This window comes from Haliaeetus leucocephalus, unplaced genomic scaffold, assembly GCF_000737465.1.
Source record: "Haliaeetus leucocephalus isolate CR32 unplaced genomic scaffold, Haliaeetus_leucocephalus-4.0 Scaffold362, whole genome shotgun sequence".
NCBI classification, from domain to species: Eukaryota; Metazoa; Chordata; class Aves; order Accipitriformes; family Accipitridae; genus Haliaeetus; species Haliaeetus leucocephalus.
The window spans coordinates 7,661,950-7,685,516 of NW_010972798.1; the positions used below are offsets into that span (position 1 = coordinate 7,661,950).

A 23,567-nucleotide genomic window follows, 5' to 3' on the forward strand; every position below is an offset into this window, starting at 1 on the left:
GGGGGTGTGTGTGGGGGGGGGGGGGGGGGGGGGAGCTCTGTGTTGTAGAAGCAAAGCATGCAAGTATTTCACTCCACAAGGTGAAGGTTAAGCTCCCTTGCCATTACTAATCAACTCAGTTCTGACTTCCTTTTATGCACACAAATCTCCCACACAAGTAAAAAGTGTCCTTTGAAAAGTGGGCCTGGAACATAGGAACGGCAGACCTCACATATGGATATCAAAAAATAATCAAATCTTAGAGGGTTCCATTGATTAACTGTTTTCTTAATTCTTTAGATTTTGGTCAAGCTAACCTCCATAGTTTGGGACTCTTGGGAAAGAGATCTGCTCAAAAGCATTGGTTAGAACACTCAAATATCTCTGGTTATGTGAGTACCTGCTACTAATTATAGTCACTTGAAAGAATCCAGGTATATCAGAGAAAAGGATTCACAGTTTTCCCTATCTGTTTTTTGGAATAAGGTTGTAATTCAAAATGTAAGACACCTGCACTCCGCAGACAAAGATTCATGAGCAAGGCAACAGAATACTCCAGCGTGTAATCAGACAGGCAATCTGTATCTGTTAGAACATCAACCAGCCAGAAAATGAGCCCATCTTTGATCATTGCCGACTGCAGTGCACGCCTAGGATTAAAAAACAAAAAGCCCACAAAAATCAGACCACATCATAAATAGCTTTCAAATATACTTATAGCTAATATAAGCACATTAAAACCCTGTTTCATCTACCTGCTATACACTAGCCTGCCAACAAAAAAACCCCAAAACTACCCATTTTGGCAGGATCAATTAAACTGAGGAGTTAAAGCCTGAAGAAATTGAAGATGCAGATTCCCATAGGTTTAGAGGGCTAAAATGTTGTTGAGTGGGTTGGGTTTCTTTGTGTTTTGTTTTTTTAAACCTGCAAACTGCTGAGGTAAGTTTCTTTACTCTTTTCTAAGGCTTCTAACTCCACCTAAAATTGCATTTTCAATTGTCTTACAATTGGTAAAAAAGCCAGCTACATACAACAGACCCATAACAAATTAATTGCTTCTTCTGCCACAGGTAGCCATAGCACTATAGCACTTTTTTACTGTTGATATGACAAATGAGATTTTTTGCTTAAATTTATTTGCTCTTTTCTCTAGAGATTCTTAAATCACATATTCTTTTAACGCAGTCTGTAGCTGCCCTCAAAGAGTATACAGAATAAAGTGCCAGGTGGTCAACTGTGATCTCCTGCAACAGAAATTCCTTGCTTTACAATACAAAAAAGAAGTATATACATGTAGAAAGGTCTTACTGGAGAACACCATTTTTAATCACATTATTTCCAATGGGCAGTAACTCTAAATTACAAAGATCAAAGCAGGTATTTTCCTGGTCTTAGTATTTGGGATTTGGATTACTCCTGAATGCTCATACACTTACTCAGTCCTGGATCTTGCAGTAGGTCTGTGGCATGAACTGAACAAAACAAGGGAGCATCTGACCACACATTAAAAAAAACAGTCTCTCACGCCCAGTGTCTGGAATTAACCTACTGTAATATTAACCGTTATCTTCTAGAGAGTAAAAAACTTTCATATTTTCAGTAGCTTAGTGCCTAGGCCCCAAAATTCAAGCTAACTTGTACTATCAACAAGTGCTTTAATAGAAAAATCATTTTCTCTAAGATGGGTTTAGGATTTCAAGCAGTAAGGTATGAAGATTTATTCTCTTTCGCCTCAAATATGTATAAGGTATCATGTCAGGAAGCAGCCCAGATTTTTACCCAAAGCACGTTTACATGTGTTTCATCCAAACAAGTTCTAAATAAGCCAAGTCCAAAAGCAGCCCTCATTCTTCAACATGCCCAAACAAACAAAATAACTCCCAACACTTGCAGTCTTAATTTAGAAGAAACATGAATGAAAATAACAAGACCTAAACACATCCATCTACCTCCTTACATTTAGTTAACTATTCAGGGCCGAATATTCCTCCTGAGCACTGTGAAAACAGAGTTCCTAGATCATATTTATTTGTTAAATGGGAGCAACATCATGGCCTTTACTGCTTCTGCATGGTCTTTTGTGGTGGGCATTTGAGTCAGACTGCTAATGCAAAAGTAAGGAACAAGACAGGCCATGCATAGTCAGCTCCAGGAAAGAGGATCAACAGGATAAGGATGAAATCCCTGAAAAATATTTGCAGAAAGCATGATGAAAACCTTATGCTTTGGAATGTAATGCAGCTCTTTTTATTTTTTTCTGTGTAGGATTTTCAGAACTTTCTACATTAAGATTTTCACTCTGTTCAATTAAGGAATATGTATAAAGCACACAAGGCTATGGCAGATGTACATTTACTTGAGTCTTGACAGCTAGTAGGAAGTCAGGTTAATTCAGTCAGCAAAACTGAGTTCTCCTCCATAATAAATGACACTGTTTTCATCAGTCATCAGAGGTTCTGATGATTGTTATGGGAAAACCAAGTGCTCTTCTTTCTTCCCTGAACAGAGCCTAACTAGCCTGCATTTCCTCTCCTGCTGTCACCACTGCGTGCTGTGCTTTCATCACCTGAGGCTGAATTTCTGCAGAGCCCCCAGAACATTCTCCCATGTAAGGGAATCCTTGTCTTCAGCTTTCAGTCTCTCCTCCAGCATTCGCAGCAATGTTGGGTTCTGAGAAAGGTAGACACGACCTGGTGCAAAAAGCGATGAAAGAACAGATGCTGAGATACCAGCTTATGACAGAAAAGCGCCCTCTCCTTGAAAAAGTAAGCAGGATTGACCTCAGTTCCTTCTTGACAAGCCACAATCTTGTGCCAAGACCCAAACAAACCTGCACAAATGAGTTGTCTAGCAGACCAGTTGCATTCAATTCAGCCACTCGGGGCATTAGAGGCCCCCACTTCCCAAGTTAGTACCACACAGAATTCACTATTCCTCTTTCAGTACATGCTTTCTGATCTATCACAGTTTTGTATACTCTAGGAAAAGAGCAGATATGTCCAAAGAGCTCAGGAAACTCAGGTGTCCTACTGCTACTGACTTCAAATGGGATTTCAGTTCCTAGCAATAGTTGTTAGCTCCTTAAGTAGCACCAAACCAAGGGCTAATTTGGGACAGGCAGAGATACAAAGCTGCATATATATGCAACCAAACAACAGTGATGCACAAAGATTTATTCAGGTGAGGACCAGGAAGATGCAAGAACAGCTGTACTAACTACTGTTGCACAGCCTGGTAGCAGGTCTGCCTACAGGACCTTTAATTAATGGGGATTTTTCTTCTTTTTTTTTTTTTTTAACCCTCATGAAGAGATTGAAGGCTATATTAAAGGTAGCACCTGGGTAAGTTCCCACACAGACCACAAATCATCAAAAGAAATTAGAAATGCTGAATCTACAGTGTCAAAATGAAAGCTTTCCAGGTACTGAAAAACTGTTTTGAATGCATGTAACAAAAGACAGTGAATCCCTAGAAAAAGAGTGCAAATAAGGCTCTAAATTCCCACATGCAGCGACATGCATTTGTGAAGTACCTATAAGCCAGCCTTATACGAAAATGCTGTCTTTTTTTTGCAGCAGATCTCTTACCTTCTGCCAGTGAAGCAAAAGCATTGATGAGCCTTGCCATATACTGTCTGACTACCTCACTCTTAGAATGTAATAATTTGAGGACACTCCTCTGAAGAAGAAAACAAACATTAATAAAAACTCACTGAAGCAGGAAAAAAACCCAAAGTTAGTCTTCTACAATGTTTTAAAAGCTTCATTAAATTTTCACAGCAAACCACCTTTGAATGCGTATCGATATCTTAAACAATGTCAATATGATTTAAAATTTCCTAGTCTCCTTTTTTATTGGCAGGAGGCTAAGGGAGAGATGGAAAATTAAAAAAAATAAGCAAATCGGAGCTCTTCAGCTCAGTCTGTTATAACACCATTAAGCTCCATGGTGTAGGGTGAGAATTACAATGAACCAACACAGTTATTAGTTAAAACTGATACCTAAAATTAAGTCAGTGACAAAAAAAAAATCTGTTAATTTTGTTGATGAACTGAAATGCAGAAATGTTACCTGAATAGAAATGCTTTTGTTTGACAACTAAGAGTGTGGGAAAACAGCTCAGTAACTTACCAAGAATACCACATTGCAAACTATTTTTAATCTGTTTTACTTCAGGCATTACTTACACATAACTTTCCTCTTACAGAAATTTACAGGGAGAAAACCAGATCATTGATTTAATAATCCTTTAACTTTTCTAGTGAAGTTACTGTTGCAGTAACAATGGGAGCCACAACATAACAAGTAGGCCCACTGCTTCAAACAACTGGGTAACTCAACTATGTACAAAATTCACTACTACAAATGAAAAAAGTTGTGCTTTTGTTAGCAATAGTATTGGATTATCAGTGACTGAAGCAACCTTTCAAAACCAACATACCAGCAATTCCCCTTTCTAGAGAAAGGTAATAATCTATTCCAAATTCACGGAAATACTGTTGAACATGTTATTACAAGTGCATAATCAGATATTCCATAGAGGTACTGAGACTGAAGTCCTAACTTAGTTCTTATCCTAGATCAGTGAAATGGATTGAAAGTATTATCTAACAATACATAATCACTCAAAAAGAGACATAGCATCTGATACGCAAGAGCTAACTCCTAAGTAAGGGGCTCAGTAGCCTTCTGCTAAACTCACGGACATCAAGCACCAGGAGAGGTGATAAACTTCCACTTGTAGACAAGAAATGTATATACACTGAAAGCTCTTATAATGCAAAGCTTTGTCCATCACATTTAAAGACTGGGATGGAGAAGTTAAATGTGTCACATGATTTTGGCACTACTACTTCTTTTTTTTCCCCTCCAGAGTCTGATAAATTTTTCTGAGCAGCACTTTATAGAAACAAATGAGCAATATCACATAGAAGTTGGAGGAAAACTCTTTCCAGCTGACCTGACAGCTGCTGTGGCAGTCTAGGAGGTCATTACTGATGTAGGCTTGCAGGACAGTGTCTCTCTGTTCCCCAGGATATGATGTTGTCAAGCGCTAAAATAAACAACAACATAAATAAACCAGTCAAATAAATAAATGGTAATGTGAATTGATGACCATTGAAGATCTTAAAGGTGCTGATACCCCATAGCTGAGAAACCTCTTTTCATGGGAAGGAGGAATTCAAGCTCAGTGATCTAAGGGAAAGAGATGAAATGAACTGTTACTTGGGAGCTGTCATCACTGTCCATACAGGAAGGATACAGCATTACTTCCCATAAAGTTAAAAAGCCCTCTAATAGCTACAGATGTGGTGCTTTTCTAAAACATCTGAGACAGAGTACTGGGCTAGAAGAATCACTGGTCAGACCCAACGGATGTTTTTTTAATGTGAAAATGGACACTGAAGCTTGATCAGAATTCCACTATTATCATCTTTCACGTCTGTCACTTTGAACATATCAGCTTCCTTTTCAGCAGGAAAATGTAACTTCCTGTTGTCACCTTTTTTTTCAAAATATCATTACATGATCCGAGTCAACCAAAAGGTAGGCTCTTGTAGAATACCTTGATTATAAAGGAAAACTGGTGCTTAGAGCCAGGTATTTCTTGGATATAGCAATATTTATATAAATCTAAAACAGGGCAATACATGGAAAAAGGAACTGCCTAAAACAACAACAACAACAATTTATTTGAAAACACATCAGAAATTACTTCCACTGAAGATCCCAGTAATTCCTGTCTGGCTTTCTTCAGATGAGGAGGACACCACTACAAATAGATACCTACTGCCTGGGCTTTCTTCATCATCTCAAGAGTCTTGGCAAGCTTCACTGACAAAGAGAGAAGTTGCCTATAATGCTGAACTGATCACCAGAACATTCATCTTCCTTGCAAAATGGATTTTAGTTCTGGATCCCTCCAGAAGGGACCTATTTCTTTATTTCTACAGAGGCCCTCTCCCTTACCCAGCGCAGAGCCTGCAGTAAGAAGGCCTTGAGACGATCATTCCCTGTAATCAAATCTTTCTTCAGCTTCTCATAATCCAAAGAGGGCAACAATGGCACATCCTGCATCTTCCTACAATGGAAATGGGAAAGACAGTCATCAAAACTCTCTCTCCTTATTCAGTACAGCTGATGTTACTGAGATGAGAAGAGCCAAAAAAGGAAGTCTGCTTCAGAAAAAGAGCTTCCACGTTTTTACACCTTTGTTACTTTTATTACCATATCAGAACAACAGACTTTTTAAACTTGGATTTATTTTTTCACCATGCATGCAGCTCATTTACCATCATAACTTGCAGACACTAAATGCTGACAACTAGCCAATTGATGATCTGAGCTTTTTAGTGGCACAGAACAGTACAGTACCTTCCTTTTTTGCCCTGTGTGGGCCACAAGAGCATGGGGGCAGCAACTTGTGGCTCTTAGCATATGGTTATAAACAGACACAATAACAAGCTGCAGCTCCAGCTTTACCTTTAAGCCCTCACGCACACAGAAGTGTCTTCTCCAAGGCAAAGGAGGCAGGCTGAATGATTTTTACAGGCTGGACTACGCTGGTTTAACATAAGACTTAATACAGGATCACTTCCCATGCACCAGTACTATCCTGCTTCTTTGAGTTTTAACACTGCAATAGAAGTTTCCTTTAACAAAATTATTCCTGTCAATGCTTTAATTTTAATATTTAAATATATTCAACTAAGAAATTTTTACTCCTATCTTCCTATCCTATCAAAACAAATTTTATATATAATTGTCCCTTTAATTTTCTTGTAAACAACAGAAGGATCAAAACAGTGTCTCAAAAATGTAATAAAACCTTCATCTCAGATATACCATCTCTGTTCGATCTTATAAGCCAAAACTTAAGTCAGCCACAAAAAAATTAAACTTGAAGCACCCAAAAATCCACGTTACCAATTCCCCTCCTTTTCCTGGTTTTGTGAGAAGCAAACCAATTACAACAACAGGACTGTAATGTGCGGAAACAGTAAAGAAAATACAGCAACAACTCACAGGTGTGCAGTGACAGATTTACTGGATTAGCAACATCCTGCTGAAATTAGGATGTTACTGAACCTGCTCAAGAGAAGAATACAGATCACACAATATTTGCATACAGCATTCACTGAGATCAGAGGAAGCACACAGAGGATGAGTGATTCCTATTTGCAGACAACTGGCAGTGCCCTTCAGTTTACAAACCCCTCTTCTTCCCTACAGATACAAATGAAGCTCAGCAATAAATACTTACACAGGGGCTAAAGATGCTCTTAACATTGTGGAAGCCTGCATCAGAAAAATAAAGAAAAAAAAAAAGAAATCACAACGGATTAGTCCAATTTTCACACCAACAGCATTACTTATGAGGTCCACAGTGTATTCTTTCACTGAGGTTCTGCAGTTCTTTTCCTATAGCACCCATGTTGAAATATAGAAGCACAGCTAAAGGAGAGGACTTCATCTTTCTTTTCCCTTAAAGTGTTTCACAGGTAAAAACCTCCTTTGTTATGATCTGGCTATGTTATCTTCACTGCCATACATTACCTACACTTATTACACCAAAAATTACCTACACTTGAAGCATTTTTAAAAAAAAAATATATATCTAAAGAGAAAAAAAGTGAGTAGAAACTACCATCCGAAGCCCACTGAGGAAGACGAAAAACTTGCTAAACACATTTATTGACTTCAAAAATTTTTGTACCTTAAAGTTACAGTAATATTTCGCTGGAGACCTAGCATGTATTACTGCATTCAAATTTGCTGGAATTCTTTGTTTCGACACTAATGTTATCAGAGTGCCTGTTGCTACTAATGTATATCCCCATATATAACTACTAATATGTGAAGAAAAGACTAGGTATTCTAGTATGGATAAAACCCAATATGGAACAGCATGCCATTTCTCAGTGGTTCGGCCTAGGATAAGTTGAATTTAAGCCTGAATATTTCCTCTTTGATGCAGTGTGACACAGAGCATATGCAGGCACCACTGCTGAACAAGTAAAAACTTAAAAATATCAACATCATATAAAAGTTCCATATAAAAGTTGTCTGCTTCAGTAAATATTTTGTGCTAGACCTACTTGTAGGTGAGCCAAGCAGCAGCGATTCTGGCATAAGAGTGCTTCATATCATGCATTCTGATGTCAACTACATGCCATATTCGCAGAATATTCAGTGTCGTCTCTTTGTGTTGATCTCCCTATTCACTTTCTAAAAAATCTCTCATTACCACTTATGCCTTTAAAACTGGTCTTTTCTTCTAACCTAGCCTCTTTCAGTGGGAGCTATATAATCAATGTCTATTGTCAGATTTAAAACTGAGGGATCGAGGAGACAAAAAGCATGAAATACCATAGAGAATATTGAATTACACCAGCTGAAATATTCTTGAACACACTACCTCATGGGTATCCTTTGTAATACAAGGAACTGCTCTCTTCGATGTGAAATAAGCTTATACGCACATTGGAAAGCATTTTATATTATGTTTAAGTCAATGAATGACCTGTTAATTGTCTATTGTGTACAGGTCATACACTTCAAAATTAACCTGTCTTGACAGTAGTTCTCAAATCATGGTTTATTTTACACAATACAAAAGTCTTTCAAAGTATCATATCTTCCTGTTTTCCCCACGTTTATTTGTATTAATTTTCCTTAACATTTTTGATAAATATCAAAAGCTAACTTCTGTTTAAACAAAACTATTTTCCCAGTAAAAAGCTATCATCTTGTACCCGAGTGCGCAATGAAATCACAGATCATTTTCATTGCCTTCCTCAGCGCCCTTCTCCATTAAAGGAAATGGGGAAGAAAGTGACTATAGTATGTTAAAGCAAAAGAAATGAGAGAGCCCTTGATGATGAGAAGAACATTATTGAGAAAAGTAATAAAGCAGGTCACTTAGAGTAAATAGATGTATATAGAAGCTCTCTGCTTCTCAGCAGAGTCCTTTTTACCCACCACTTCTTTGCTGCCTTAGAAAGAAAAACATGTGCTCCAACCAAAATCTAACTAAAGGATATATAATTGGTAAAGATACATGCATCACCCATCCATACAAATAAAACTTTTCTGGCAAGTGTAAGATTTTTGCAAGCCTTTATAAATTTCAAACTACAGAAACTTCAACTGGAAAAAAGTTCAGATTTTTAAAAATCAGTCAGATCAAGCAGGACAAAGTCCTATTAATTCCCAAATTACTTTTTAAGCTGGCAGATGGAGCACAGCAAAGCGTTTAGTACGATTTGGCTCTGCAGTCTATCTGCACCAAAAAGGCACCACACAGTGACGCAGACCCTATACTGGAGCTCTGCGGGCTGAGTGACCAAGATGGAGAGCCTTCTTGTCCAGTGCTCACATTTCTGATCAGACCCAAGTTTATCAGTCTAGAACCTGCACAGGAGGAAGGAAGCGCTCTCAGGCTTTTGGTGTTTCTGGGAAAGCAATTAGGATACAGTTCATACTACGTCAGGTTCAATGAGGCAAAACAGAAACAGGAAAAGTTTTTCAGGGCTAGTTTGCCCTTCACTGCACCTTCATTTCTGAATCTGACTGACTATGGTCAGCAACACTGACAAGCAGAAAGAATGCCACCATGTTACAGGCAGAGATTTCCCTTCTTCATCTTCATCTACATGATTGCAATTAGTCATAAGCTAATCTGTACCCTCCAGTATGGCACACTGAGTAAGACACTGGCTTGGGTCTCAGGAGATACGCTTCTAGCCCTGATTCAGCTACCAACTGCAGACAGAATTTAAATATGTCATTTCACATCTCTGGACCTTGATTTTTCTCATGTGGAAAGCAGATACAGGCATCAATCTCTTGAATAAGCTGGTTTTTGAGATCTACCAATGAATGGCAGTGTGCAAGAGCTAAAAATTATTTTGCAATTAAACAATCAAATGCTCATCACACAACTACCACAAACAGAAAACCAGCAGATTTAGTGTTTGATTATGACAGAATAATTCTGCAAAATAAGTTAACAACAGCTGATACAGTACAGTAACAACTCTGGTACTAGTATTTTCCTGTTTTGGAATTTATTTAGGTCTCTATTTTATAATGTAATTTATGAGAACAAGGACTGCAGTAAAATATTGCTAGAGAATTATATTTCTGGGCAATTTTTGGCAGTTATGCAATGCAGCAGCTCTCCTGTGGCTCACAGGGCTACTATTTCAGGGTCTGCACTACTTTGGGTCAGACAGTTGAGTCACCCTGTGAAGCACACAGCCACACAGCATGCTGAGGGACAGCATCACACACTTTCCATCTATTGCTAAATGGGTCTGAGGAGAATTTCAGTCAGTTTAGTTTTCCAACAAGTGATCCAAATACAGTACCACCAAGTGCTGATCATTCAATTTAACATCCAGGCTACCTCTTGCCATAGATTCTCAACTTTTCATCTTTTTATCCTCGTTTTTAAAGAGGAAAGACATGCAGTACCCCAGACCCTCAGAACCCTGCTACCCTGCCAGCCTTTCTCCTCCTCATGCCATGGCCTCTTCAGCTCTCACTCCCAGACTACTGCCAGTTTGGCCGGCACCACCTCTGCACCCATTCCTTGGCTGCTTTCGCCACCTCCTGCAGCAGCATCAAGGGGTGCCTGTCCCAGCACAGAGCTCGAGCCGATACCCCCAACGAGCCATAAATGGTTTGTACCAAGCTCCATGCCTCGTTTCAGTGCTGGCAGATTTGACCAGTTGGAAGCAGCACTCTTGGCAATAGGAAGCACTGGGTTATGGACTCGGGTGGAAAATAAGCCTGGGGAATATGACCCAAACTCTGCTGAAAATTTCATGGCTTCCTTCACATAAACATTTCTAATTAAGAAGGCGAAATACAGACCCATCCTAGCATTTCATTTTAACTTGGTTTAATATTCTTAATTCCTTAAGCAGAGTGCTCTTTCCCACCTTACAAAGTGCCCTGCCCCACACAAGCAGGGAAGGGTAAATGCACATTAGGAATTCCCGAGCAGGCAGCCCACCAAAGCAATTACAGTTCCACCTCAGCACCTCCTTTTGCATTTCACTAGGTAGTATTTGTTTGTTTGTTTCCGTTTCTCCTCTTTGGTACAGAATCCGAGATGTCCCAATCTCAGGATATTTACCAAGTTAAATATCTTTACATAACCTAGCCCCAAAAAGCTGTCTTAAGCTCTAGTTCTTGACTTGTGCATTAGCCTTAACAAAAGGAAAACCACACCTTAAATAGAGCTGCATCCTACAAATCAGCTCTTGGGCTTACTTACGTCAGCACACTTACTTCATTTAAGACATATAATAATCTAGCCAGTGGAAAAAGGTCATTGCCTTCACCATTATCTCTGTACACAGCAGATCCAAAGCCAAGCTTCCACATGCATTACTTCTGGCGGGAGCGCCAGCGGAACCAGCCTCCACCCCTCTCAACACGTCAGTACCAGGGAAAGCAAAAGCAATAGATTCTTGGGAACAAAAACCTGCCCTACCACCAAATTAATAAAAAAACTTTTAAGTTCTTTGGAAAACTGTAGCTATATGCTTTTAAAAATGGACTTCTATGTTGCAGATACATGTAAAAGCATGAAGCCCTTTAAAATGATTCTTAGGAACAAAGGGATACATTTAACTGAAGAAAAGGTTAATACTGAAGCCTGGAAGTGGGCAGAACAGAGCCCACCAGCCTTTTGGTTTTTTGATCCTCACAGATCCGTTCTTCTCTTTCCTGGTGTTCATTCTCAAATCTAAACAGCTGAACTCTGATATCTTGTTTCTGTGGCAATAGTGCAAAAACTCCAACTGTACTGTGGTTTTGAGAGAGAGTATGTGGATGCTGGAAAGCTGGGACTTCTTTGTAACAGCTGCTTTTAAATAACTGGACAAGAGAAAGTAAAACCATCAGCACTGTGCATTCATAGCCCTCAAAGCACTCTCTACAGAAAGTAAATTCTTAATATTCTTATAAGGTTAGTAGAAACCTTACGATCTTCATCTCCAGGTGATGAATCCAAGGCCACAGACAGAAAGGCAGAGTTAAAGGCACTGCTGACAGGTAACTTCCTCATTACACATCCATCATGTCAACCACCAGATGATGCCTCAATCAGCCAAGTTTACATAGCTCCTCTTTACTACCAGTTTTCTTAGGTTAAAAAGCATTTATTTCCTCAGCATTTTCTCCCAAGCCCTTTCCCCAATCTTACCTTTCCTAGAACAGGTTAAATACTAATTCAACCTTTTGAGTAACAGTATTCCTCAAATTGCCAGTGAATGACAGAAAGCGAAGAACATGGGGCATACATGACTCCCAACATTCACAGACTTAATCTTGAAGAAAATAATTTTCATGCAAAACCTATCTTGAGACAGAATCATATGTCATAATTGAAACACATGCAGAAACTAGGTGTCTTAAGGAAAGGAAAAGAAAAAAACACAAGAAAACAACAGCCCAAGCACAGCTTATTCTGGTAGGATCATGGGGTATGACTTATGTTTGTGCTGGTTCTTGCCAAAGCCAAACCAGGTGCCACATTAAGACAAGTAATTCTGTCACGATGCAGACTAGCCACAGATGGCAGCCCTTCATTTTTGAACAAAGCAAGGCATGAATACAAACAGCATGGAATAAAACAAAGAAGTTCAAAGGGGAAAAAAAAAAAAAAATATATCAATATTTATAAAAGAAAACAGCTGCATTTCATGTGCAAGCCAAAACCACAATTGATTTTATCAAATACTGTAGCCCTGTATTCAAACCAACTCCACTTTGCTATTTGATGTATATATTCACAATATGCTGAAGGCTAAAGCTGAAAGCCAGATTCTGTCCTCCGTTACCACTCTGAAAATGTGCTATAAGAACTCAGTGTAAATTCAATGCAGATTCAGAATTAATAATCAAAGATATGTGATGAATATGTGAAGAGTAAAACCAAAGTTTGAGCAAATTCGTACATATCATTAGAACTCAAAAATTTATGTTGAGCTCCTTTGTTATACGCTAATGACAACAAGCCTGCTACATGCAGCCTATGACAGATTAGACTTTGAGCTTGCGTAACCTGGCAGATCTATTGGGGCTATGCAAATTTACTTTGTAAGAAGATCTGCAAGTGTTTTTAATTTTTTTTTCCTTACTTATACTAGAGATATCCTGTTGTGAAAACTTCCCACTTGCCTATAAAACAGATTCTCTAAGACATCTGAAGTGTACATAAAGTCACACTGTAATAATATGTGATCATGCAATGACAAGACAAAATGTCAGAAAACAGTATAAGATTCTATATATAAACAGTGAAGGGAGGCTGAAAGCTATCTATGAATTCAAGAAATAGCTCAGAATTAGATAGCTTTACAAAAATCTTATAAACAACTCTGCATTGTATGTTATTACATTCTACATCGTATAAAGTTACTTTTAACTAAAACTACCTATATAAGGGCAAAACTTCTCTTAGCAAAGATCATTGAATTCATAACTGCTCATTTATAATCAACTTTTACTCAATCTCAAAACAGACCATTATGAGAGGGAACAAAATACTAAGCATCAAGCAAAAGGTGTCCATTATGACCATTCACATCATCAACAGGAACAGGTTGATTGATACAGGTGAATGTGGATAGTAATCTCTACATAAAGATAAAAAGAAGCATGAAAGAAATAGTCCCTTGCATTCAATAATTCTATGACTATTTCTCAATACAAAGTGTTGTTTTAGGCAGGAAGTTGAGTGCCCACAGGGGTTACTGTAATTCCAGGTGACGAATACATTTTGAAAAAAAAAAAAGTTAGTTTTTCTTGAAAGATGAAATCTTGTTTTACACAAAGAAAGTGATAAAAACATAAATATGTATTATTTTAAAGCAGAATACTGACCAACATTTTTCAGAATTGGTGTCAATAACTTTTATGAATTGATTACACACAGAGTAACATAGAAGTAGACTCATTTCCTCTCTTTGCAAAGAATGCACTAACTATGGGCAAAATTAGATACTTATGGTGTACTTGTAATAATGCCAGAATACAAACTTCCATCTGGGTTACAGAAGTCACAGGCAGTACACAGAACACTGTTTTGCTTTTTCAGTTTTCAGTGAAAGAGGATCCATTTTAATTGTATGCAAGAATTTTATAGTCTTTACTACAGAAATAAAGTTTCACTTTAGAAATTAAAAATACAAATATGTAAAATATGACACACCTCTGAGGAGCACAATTCATTTTGCTGTATTATCTTAAGCAATAATATTTATTTGCTTTGTCAAAGGTGTTGTGGGATCAGCTGGTGTTGGCACACTTCAGAGACATTGTATGATATATACACTGATGTTCATGTGGAAGAAACAATTGCTTTCTGCATGCTGTAAGAAGCTGTGTTTAATGTAAAATTTGTGGACAAAGCTGCTCTTTTGTTGACATGCTGTGTTATGCATATTATGAAGCCATAAGGTTACTCAGAACTTCTGTTCTCCATGCAGAAATTCCAGGCCTTGCACATTTTTTGGCTCTTCATAAACCATACGAGTTAATGTCATGGCAAGTTAAAATGCACAGAAAATTGTTATACATTGTGAAATGAAGAGAAATATAGACTGTGACAGACTGAGCAGGCAATGTGAAAAGATATAAAGATATAGACACTTACATATCCGTCATCACAAGGGCTCATAGAGTAATATCCCTTTATAGGCAAACAGGCACACATTAAAATAAAGAAGATTAAAAAAATAAGTTAACAGAAATAAATCACAGAGAAATGCACAGTTCTAAAAAAACCCAACAAATCAAAATTAGCTAAAAACTAACAGACTATTAGCTTTGAAAAGAAATGTTTAAGTACCTTCTGTCAATCCACATACAAGTATTTTTTAGGACTGAAATCAATGTGTCTCTCGTGATATATTTACAAGTTCCCCTTTCAACACCTAGCAAACATATCTAGTCTGCACATTATTCCATTATAACTGTCAGTTAGAATAGCTACATACCAAGCACTGACACATTTATGTGAATATATGACTTCTATAGTTCACTACACTGAAGCAGCTAAGAGAGATATACCAATGAACATGATATCGATCAGAAGACCTCAGCTTCTAAGACAGCAGCTGGAAGTATTCTCCATACTTGCTTTGATTGGAGTTTCTCACCAGCACATAACGAAAGCTGAGAGAGACAATTTAAGGTGTTTGAGCAATGTTATCAATTCCTCATCCCAAAAGGCTCCAAGGATAAATTAAGAAAAAGTCTCTGGAAGGAAACCTAAGATTTAGTTACTAAAATAAAAAATGGTGATAATTAATGGTTTGAGTAGTTTAGTACAAAATATGCCATGTTCTCTTTAATTAGACTAAAATATTTAACTTAGAACAGCTTTGTATCTAAAAAGAAGAGTCTTAATTCAAAATAAAAGTACACAGTTCAACACAATGAAATAAGACCAACATTAATTATTCTGCTTCTAGTATTTTTGTGCAAACCTGCCAATATTTACTTTAGAGGACATATTTGTGCAGATGAATAAGCACATAAACACTGTATTTAGCAGGTTCCTGTTTAACAGATATATACAGCCTTATACAGAAGGTATAAGAAACTTGCCACTCTTCACTGTGAGCAGAAAATAAAGTTCTTTCTATTCTTTAACCAATTTTAAAAATCTGACATTATTCTTTTTATTACCATTACACACTGAATTCCCTTATGTGAACAAGTATTTTAACTTTCACAGTGCTATACACACATATAGCCAGTTTGTGGCGAAGACATTTTAAAATTAAATTCAAGACAAAGGACAACATCAATAGAGACCAGTAAGTGAGTAAAAGAAACCAGGAGATAACCTGTATCATGACGAGAAGACATTCCAACACACACATGACCTGAGCCAGTGAAAATGTACATAGGCATCAAGACAAGGATGACGTTAAAGGAAAGTTTTAATGTTAAAGGAAACCACAAAAGGTTGGACCAGGCAACCTTTCAAGGTCCCTTCCAACCTGGTCTATTCTGTGATTTGAGGACAATAACAGGAAAAGTTTCTGCAAACCCCTACTGATGGCAACACCTTACCTTTAGAGATGAGGAATTTATGCAAACAAAAAAACCTGCCCAAGTTGCTGCAGGTAGTTGTATCACCTGCAGCAACTTGTGAAAAAGGCATAATATATCGTATCAGCAGAAAAAACCCACCTCTTTGCTTACATAAAGAGGTAGGTTTGTTTCTTCCTTACCATATATGAGTGGTAACATACAAGAATCATCCCATGGACAGGGATGGAGAAGACTGATACATTTCATCCTAAGAAAAGCTTGCTTAGGGTAGATGCCATTTCCTGTAACGTGCATATTATTTTTAAATGAAAGAGCGTATATCAACGTAATGCTTGGTGAATCCACTCTGAATGGTTCAGAGTAATTAAAAAAAACAAAACAAAAAGCTTCTGCTAGACTGTCTCCTAGGTTTTACATGATCTCTTGGTGCAGAAAACTGTTTCACAAGAAACAGAATACCTGCCACCAGCTACTGCAGCTTGATGGCTTGTTTGCATTTGCAGTAAAAAGCGTGTTTGAGGAAAAAAGCACAGAGCACAAGAAAAAAATTAGCCTACACTAGTCTTTACAGCTATCCCAGAAAACAAAAAAAAATTCCTCATTTACAGTTTGTAAATGACAGCTTAACTTTACAGAAAAGCTGGTGCTTTTGTCCAGTGACAGAACTAAAAAAATAATAATTTTTCCACAGCTTCAAGAGTTGTGCCAAAAGAAACCTAAAACTTGCAAGGGACATTAATTCACCTAATTGTAGCTACAGGTAAATGTAATCAGACTGAATAGCAGTAAAAACATAATGGGCATTTATTCTATTCCATGACACAGGAGCAACATATGCAAACAACTATACAGCTTTCTAGTCACAGAAAGATTCTCCAGTGGTTAACACACATCTTGACTATTGACAGAAACCATGCATCTGAAGAAGCAGTTCCTGTTTTCCCTTTAATCCAAAGGTTAGAGAATCTTACTACATTATCCCTAATCCAAGAAATTCCAGGAAGGTGTACATCTTACTTGAATCTGAAAATCTATTTGTTTAAGACTTGACCCTACGCCAACTTTTGATGGGGAGTGAATGTACAACGCTTCAGCAATAAATGGCCAGAATCCTCTTGGCTTCATGATGTGTGTAAACAGAAAATTGCAGGCATCAAAAAACCTACAATCCATGCTTCTTACCCACCAGACAAATTACTAATAGTAAGAAAAAAAAAAAAGTAAAACTGAAGTAAACTCAACAGTATTAAAGATATAAGGGACTATGTTAGATCACTGTATTTAAAACTATTCTTTTCAAATTTACCATTACCCACATCAGTTCCCTGTCCAAACAAACGTTAGAAAGTCAAGAATTTGATTAAATCTTCAAATGAATGTTTCCTCAGCTTGTCAGAGCTGGTGCTCTGACCTCCTATTCTTAGATCCGGACCTTTTGCTCTGACAATTCTCTCAGGTGTCTTATCTCCCAATTCAGGACCACACATGTCAAATTACATGATGGAAGATGGCGATAACATTCAACTGCAGCTAGAAAAAAAGCCTTATGGTAGAACAGGGCTTTAGAGAAGCCTTGGAAACATCTCCCAACTGTAACACAGTAGTGTGGCCTCTCTCCCACTACATGCAGCAGATGCATCCTGTTAATGGATTGTAGATCAGGCTCACAAGCTGACCCAAGAGGTCACAGAGCTGGCAAGAGGCATGAAGTTGCTCCGCAAAAGAATGAGACCCAAGCCAGTTTACTGGAGAGCACAAAGCAACAGCCAACACTAGAAGCCATTGCTAAGTAAGATTTCATGGGTATGATTACACTGCGAAAGTCTTTTGGTTAAGAGATGTCATTGCCTCAGGTCTTAAAGCCAGTTCAGTAAGAAAGACTTGTTCTGGGATTTGTCCTCCCGATGTGAATTTCTTCCAGTATAAAAAGACAGGCCTTCAGCCATGGCTTGGGGGGCAAACCAGGAAGCTGATGTTTGTACAATAACAGCACACATTAGTAAGTGATACATGCTACCTTTATTGTAATTTCAAAGCCTGAGACCTCAAGGCTTTATATTACACAATACTACTTTCCTGACATTAAAAATTGAGCTCAGAGTACAATGCACTGGGAACAAAATCAAGTTTGCATACAAATAATGCCACCAAGGGTATAATCCAAGGCATACTCTTTAATTAGCTTGGGCAATACTTCATTTTGGTTACAACACTGGTGCAGTTCTCCTTCCCAGGATAACTTAAAACTACTAGCATAGTGTAGCTGATTTACCAAAATATACTGTAGAGCTCAAGTAAACATCTCAGAGAATGATGCAGCTTTAGCATTTTCTGCTCTTGTAACCCAGTCCCAAACCTGGACTGTCCCCTGACTTGTGACAGTATAGATGACTGAACTCAAGCACCTCCTTCTTCCAAACTATGTAATGTACATCCACTCATCCCCCATGTAAAAGTGGTAGAAATTTAAGGCTGCATGTCAGTAAAACAAAAAAGTAATTTCCTTGCTAATGATTTTCTTTTCTGCTCATCTATTTAGAGATATTGATCTGCCAAAACTAATTTATTTAAGGGTCTGGTCCTGACATTGGTGGTGTCAGTGAGACAGGGTCAAATCCTGAATACTCAAGGCGAAGTGGGGAAAAAATAGAACAAACCAACCACCATATTTAATGCCTGCCAAAACTCTTTAGACGTTGACTTTTTTTTTTTTTAAACCTCTTGCTTATCTTGCCTACACAGTGCCGTAATGGTAAGGACGAGCAAAGGAGCTGCCCCTCTGCTACTCTCTTCCCTTTGCAATTATACAGGTGACTGTTCCTTACAGCAGGAGGAGTTTTGTGAAATGGAATAGCTGGAAAGACCACACTCTAGTGTCTCTAATTGGTTATGAGCGAAAAGTGAGGGAATCTTCCAACACAAATCCAGCACAGATGCCGCAAACTCATGCTACTACTTAGTCTGGGTCATGATGCCTCCAGCTTTATTCCAAAACTTTTGCGAAAACCTGAAACCACTTAAGAATAGAACAATAACATCTAAGTGTATTACAATGAGGTATTTTGAATCCTTGAAGGAAAAGTAATGGGATGCCTTAGTAGCCTAGTGGCAAACGGAGAATTTGTTTTTTTGGCCATCTCATCTGGCTTCCTGGATCAACAGAGTCAGGGAGTGTTTAGAAGTATTTTGGGATGATGAAGAACAAGTTTCATTTTTCTTCTCGAAGATGGGCTATATATATTTTTTTCTTCTTACACTTATTTGTGTTTCTACATGTTTGCTATTCATGTATAAAACCAGAACTCTCTACATGGGAAACAAACAAGAAAATGTGATCAATCAAGTGTGGACAAAAGGGTAACATAAGGAAACCTGGTTATGATGCAGTGAAGGTCTACAAGCGAAGACTGTGATTAGCCCTCCAAAGCTTGGCTAATGCCTCAGACAGCCTGAGTGTGTGGGTCTGCTTGTATAAACAACCTTAGATTTCAACCACAGTAGCTACTATAAACTCACTGTCAAGGAGTGACCTAAACCAGCTGAGAAACCCTTAATCTAAACAGTCTCAGTGCTATAGCTATCCTGGTCCTTCACTAGAGAACTTAGCTGGCACAGCAACTACCTCAATAGTGTGGATAAAGGAGCAATAAAGTCACACAGAAATAGTTACACTAGTAAAGCCTAGTATGAAAATAAATACAACTGTGCCAGAAGAACACAGCCTTACTCAGCTTAACCTGGCTAATTTGGGACAGAAGGGAGGCAAAAATTACTTCCAGGAGGGAAAAAATCCACCACCACCAAATCCTCTTTCTCTGACCTATCTACATAGCTGGAGACTGTGCTAAAGTGGCCATAGTGGCATAAGTATAATGGCAAAGGCACTTCCAGAGCAGAAATGCTTTTAGAGACACTTTTAGAGAAGCAGGAGTAAATAAACATGATGCATAAGATCAACAATCATTTCACAGTTGAGCATCTTTTAGTAGAAGGAAACAGAGGAAGTATGGCTGCAAGAGATTTTGAGCGGTCACCTAATCTGTCCTGGAGGAGCAGCCAAGCATCAAACATTCCTGGTAAATGGTAACCATTTGTCTACCTTGTTCTTAAAAACCTGTAGTGACAGAGATTCTGGCTGAAATACCGTGCTTATACACTGCTGCTTACACACTTCTTCAAAGATCACTTATTGTTCCTAAAATTCTTAAGTCTTTTTTTCATAGAGAAGGAAACAGATGCCTATACCTAAAGGCTAAACCGTACAAGGACAGATGTTTATGCTAAACTAGCATGTGATAAGGGTGCAGAAAGACATATGCAGTCTAGCAATAATCCACCCAGATTTTATCAGTGAAGACACAGCTTCAGCCACTTCTGCACTCTCTGCAGAGTGGATAAAGAAACAAGTCAGCATCTTGCATAAGGATGACACTCTTCCCTCTGCCCCCTTCCCAAAAGGGTTCAAGAGATCAGAGGATCAACTTGAGATAGAAAGAAAAGAAACAGTAAGAGTAAAACCCTGGGCACATGGAGCACCTTGAAAGCACAGGAGAAAAAGAGAAGCCTTAATGCAAGCAGAGAGCTGGAACAGATAGAAGAGGGCACGTGGCCATACAGAATGGATGATCTCAGTACAGGGAAGGGGACCTGGGAGACACACACAACCCCAACGTCATATGGCAAAAATGCAGAAGACTACTGGGGTACATAAAGCATTATCTTGGAAAGCCACTGGCAGGGAAAGAGGGAAGATCTCTGAAAATTGTTGGTTAGAAAAAAGATGCGGGGGGAGGTGGGTACATTATGGAGTGGGACGTGGCATAATCACGCACCATGGACAAGGTGTAAATCTGAGGAGAGAGGAGTTACAGACAGCCCCTAATGTTGAGGTAGCAGACAAACAGAGATCCTGGTTCCTTCCTGAAACCCTGGGATATGCAGCCTCCAAACGCTGCTAAGAGTGCACCTCCTAAACACACGGCAAGTCAGAGAAAGGATTTCTGACCACTGACAGGGAAGTTAGGGCATTTAAAACTGCTTGAAGAGCAATGAGGAATACTATTTATCTCTGAAAATATTAGCACATAGAAAAGGGAACATTTTATTATCTCCTCATCTTTCTGTAACAGATTTTCAAGAGGAACAAAATGTACCAATAGCGTCATTGTTATTAAAAGCCTTGGCTAGAATAAGGAGCAAGAATCTTATTTTCTTCTGCTTTTCCTTTGACACTTCACAAAGCTCTCCTACTACAAAGTTAAGTATGCATGAATGTCTGCCACAGCAAAAACAATAAGCACAGTTCACGACTGGCTTGTCTTTGTAAAACAGTAGCACACAATATTTTAATATTAAAATGTTTTAATGCAGCTTTAATGTTAATACTTATTTGAAAAATTTGAACAAGCTAGGTATTAAAAAAGATTGTACCACTGAACAGCTCTTACACTATCATTAAGTAATTTAAAATTTCACACCCCCAGGCACAGTTTCACAGATACTAAAAACTATCCTAAGCTGATTCTGCTGCTGGGGTTAAAAAAAAGCTCCGTCTCCATTTAGGCAGAAGAGATTGAGCAGAACATTAATGGGTACAAGCAGCTAGGTATACTGCAGGCATCTGAAAATGAACAAGAGGTTGGTGAAGTGGGAAGTTAAAAAACGTAGGGATCCTGAGCTGCTTATCAATAAGATCAAAGATCCTTAGATATAGGGTTAAAGCCCATCATGTAAATCAACAAGGTGGCTTAGGTGTATCATCTAACTACCCATCTATCAACTAGCTCTTACAAAAAAGGGAAGTCCTCCCTTTCTCCTCTTTTCCCCATTTGTTCTCATGATCCTGTCTGATGCTTCTCCTTTAGATGGCTAAGCCAATAGACTCTAGGGTTATAGGAGCATCATTGACAGCACAAAGGAACAGAGCATGTGTCCAGAGCTGAGCAACACCACCCCCCCTTTCTAGCTAAATTAAATTGGTTAAGATGTGGCATCAAACCAGAATTTTAGGGGTTTGGTTTTTTTCTTTTTTTTTTTTAAACATTCAGTTAGCATTTTAACAGGTACACAGCTTACTGTTATCATAACAGAATTAACCATACTCACACAGCTATAACTGCGTAATCATGTCATTCACCAGCATTTGAGATCAACAAAACCTTAGGTATTACCATATTCTTATACAAGCTCGGACACATTATGCTTTGTCTTTACTATCTCACATTCATTGTTCAATATACAGCTTAACTGGTATTGTCTTTTGAGATAGTTACTGTAAAAAACCCCAAACATTAATACTTACAGTTCCAGGCCTTGTGAAGTCAATACTATGTGCTACACTTTGTCTCATCTGATTGCTAAACAAGCGAACACAAACACTTTGAAGATACTCTGGTGTGATCTAAAAATTAGGAAACATAAAGAGAACAGGATTATATAAAACTTACACTTTCTACCAGACAAGTGTTTCTATACTAAAGGTTATTTTGTTTTCTAAGATGGCAAGAAATCACACACCTGAGACTCATCAATGTAAGCACAAGGTATATACTGCAACTGCAGTTCTGTTTAGAAATAAAGAAAACTGTAAACTCTCTTCATCTGGGAATAGTTATGCTATTCACAAGACTAATGCTAAACACTTTCAGAAAGTCTAGAAGAAAAACAGAATTTGTCACATGTAGGTTTGCATACAGATTTTCCTCAATCAAAAGGTAAGTTGCCAACAGTAAGTATGAAGCAGTTTTGTGCTTAGACTTAGACAATGATATGCTGATGTGTTGTCTAGCTAAAGAGCAGAACTTACACTACAGTCTTGTGCAGCAGAGAGAATAAATATGAATTACACAGTACAACACTTTGTGTTTCAATGCAAAACATCTCAGGGCGTTTAGGATTTTTTGTTTTGGGAAATCTATACCACGATAGAACTGCTTAATTTCAGAACAGTTATTAGCTTCCCCAGAATAGAGGCAAGAGGACTAAGATTATAGAAACGCAAATGGGGACACTTCTGATATTCTCGGACCTACAGCGAGACAACAAAACCCTTCAAATTCAGAATGCTGTAACTTCAACATGATTTTATTCACTTTGGATTCAGAAATGACAGAAACCAAGATTCATAATGAAAGAGCACCCTCAGCTGGACACACTTGGGAAGGATCAAATGACTGCCCAGCCAAACGCTTACAAAGGAAATTAAACGAGCACCCATAACAAAAGATAACCAGTGCCTGATTCCTCCACCACAAAAGGTAAGAGCGTATCACCTTGCAGAGCACTGAAGTGTGAAGTGTGAGGCAGCAAATGAATGACTATGTGTTTCTTATTGTTATCGAAGTTCATGTGAGCAGATACCTTTCCTAATCTGCTGTAAACTAAAATCCACACCTAAAGGTAAATTCTTCCCCGCAGTAATGATGTGAGCAAACAGTGATCGCAGATGCAGACTAACAAACTACAAGATGTTCACGCTGATGACAGGAGGAAGGTACATACTG

The 23,567-nt window shown here is 38.2% G+C and overlaps 1 protein-coding gene across 4 annotated transcripts in view; it reads right to left on the reverse strand.

Moving 5' to 3' along the window:
- Positions 1-23,567, reverse strand: part of ARMC9 (armadillo repeat containing 9) — a 67,656-nt gene that overhangs the window by 29,411 nt on the left and 14,678 nt on the right. For all 4 annotated transcript variants that reach the window (XM_010573030.1, XM_010573029.1, XM_010573031.1 and 1 more), the window contains exons 8-14: positions 22,367-22,465; positions 7,247-7,281; positions 5,953-6,064; positions 4,943-5,035; positions 3,570-3,660; positions 2,549-2,672; positions 490-629 (exon numbers count right to left, since the gene is read on the reverse strand). In XM_010573030.1, coding sequence (XP_010571332.1) covers positions 490-629; positions 2,549-2,672; positions 3,570-3,660; positions 4,943-5,035; positions 5,953-6,064; positions 7,247-7,281; positions 22,367-22,465 — 694 coding nt within the window. The remainder of the gene's footprint in view (positions 1-489; positions 630-2,548; positions 2,673-3,569; positions 3,661-4,942; positions 5,036-5,952; positions 6,065-7,246; positions 7,282-22,366; positions 22,466-23,567) is intronic.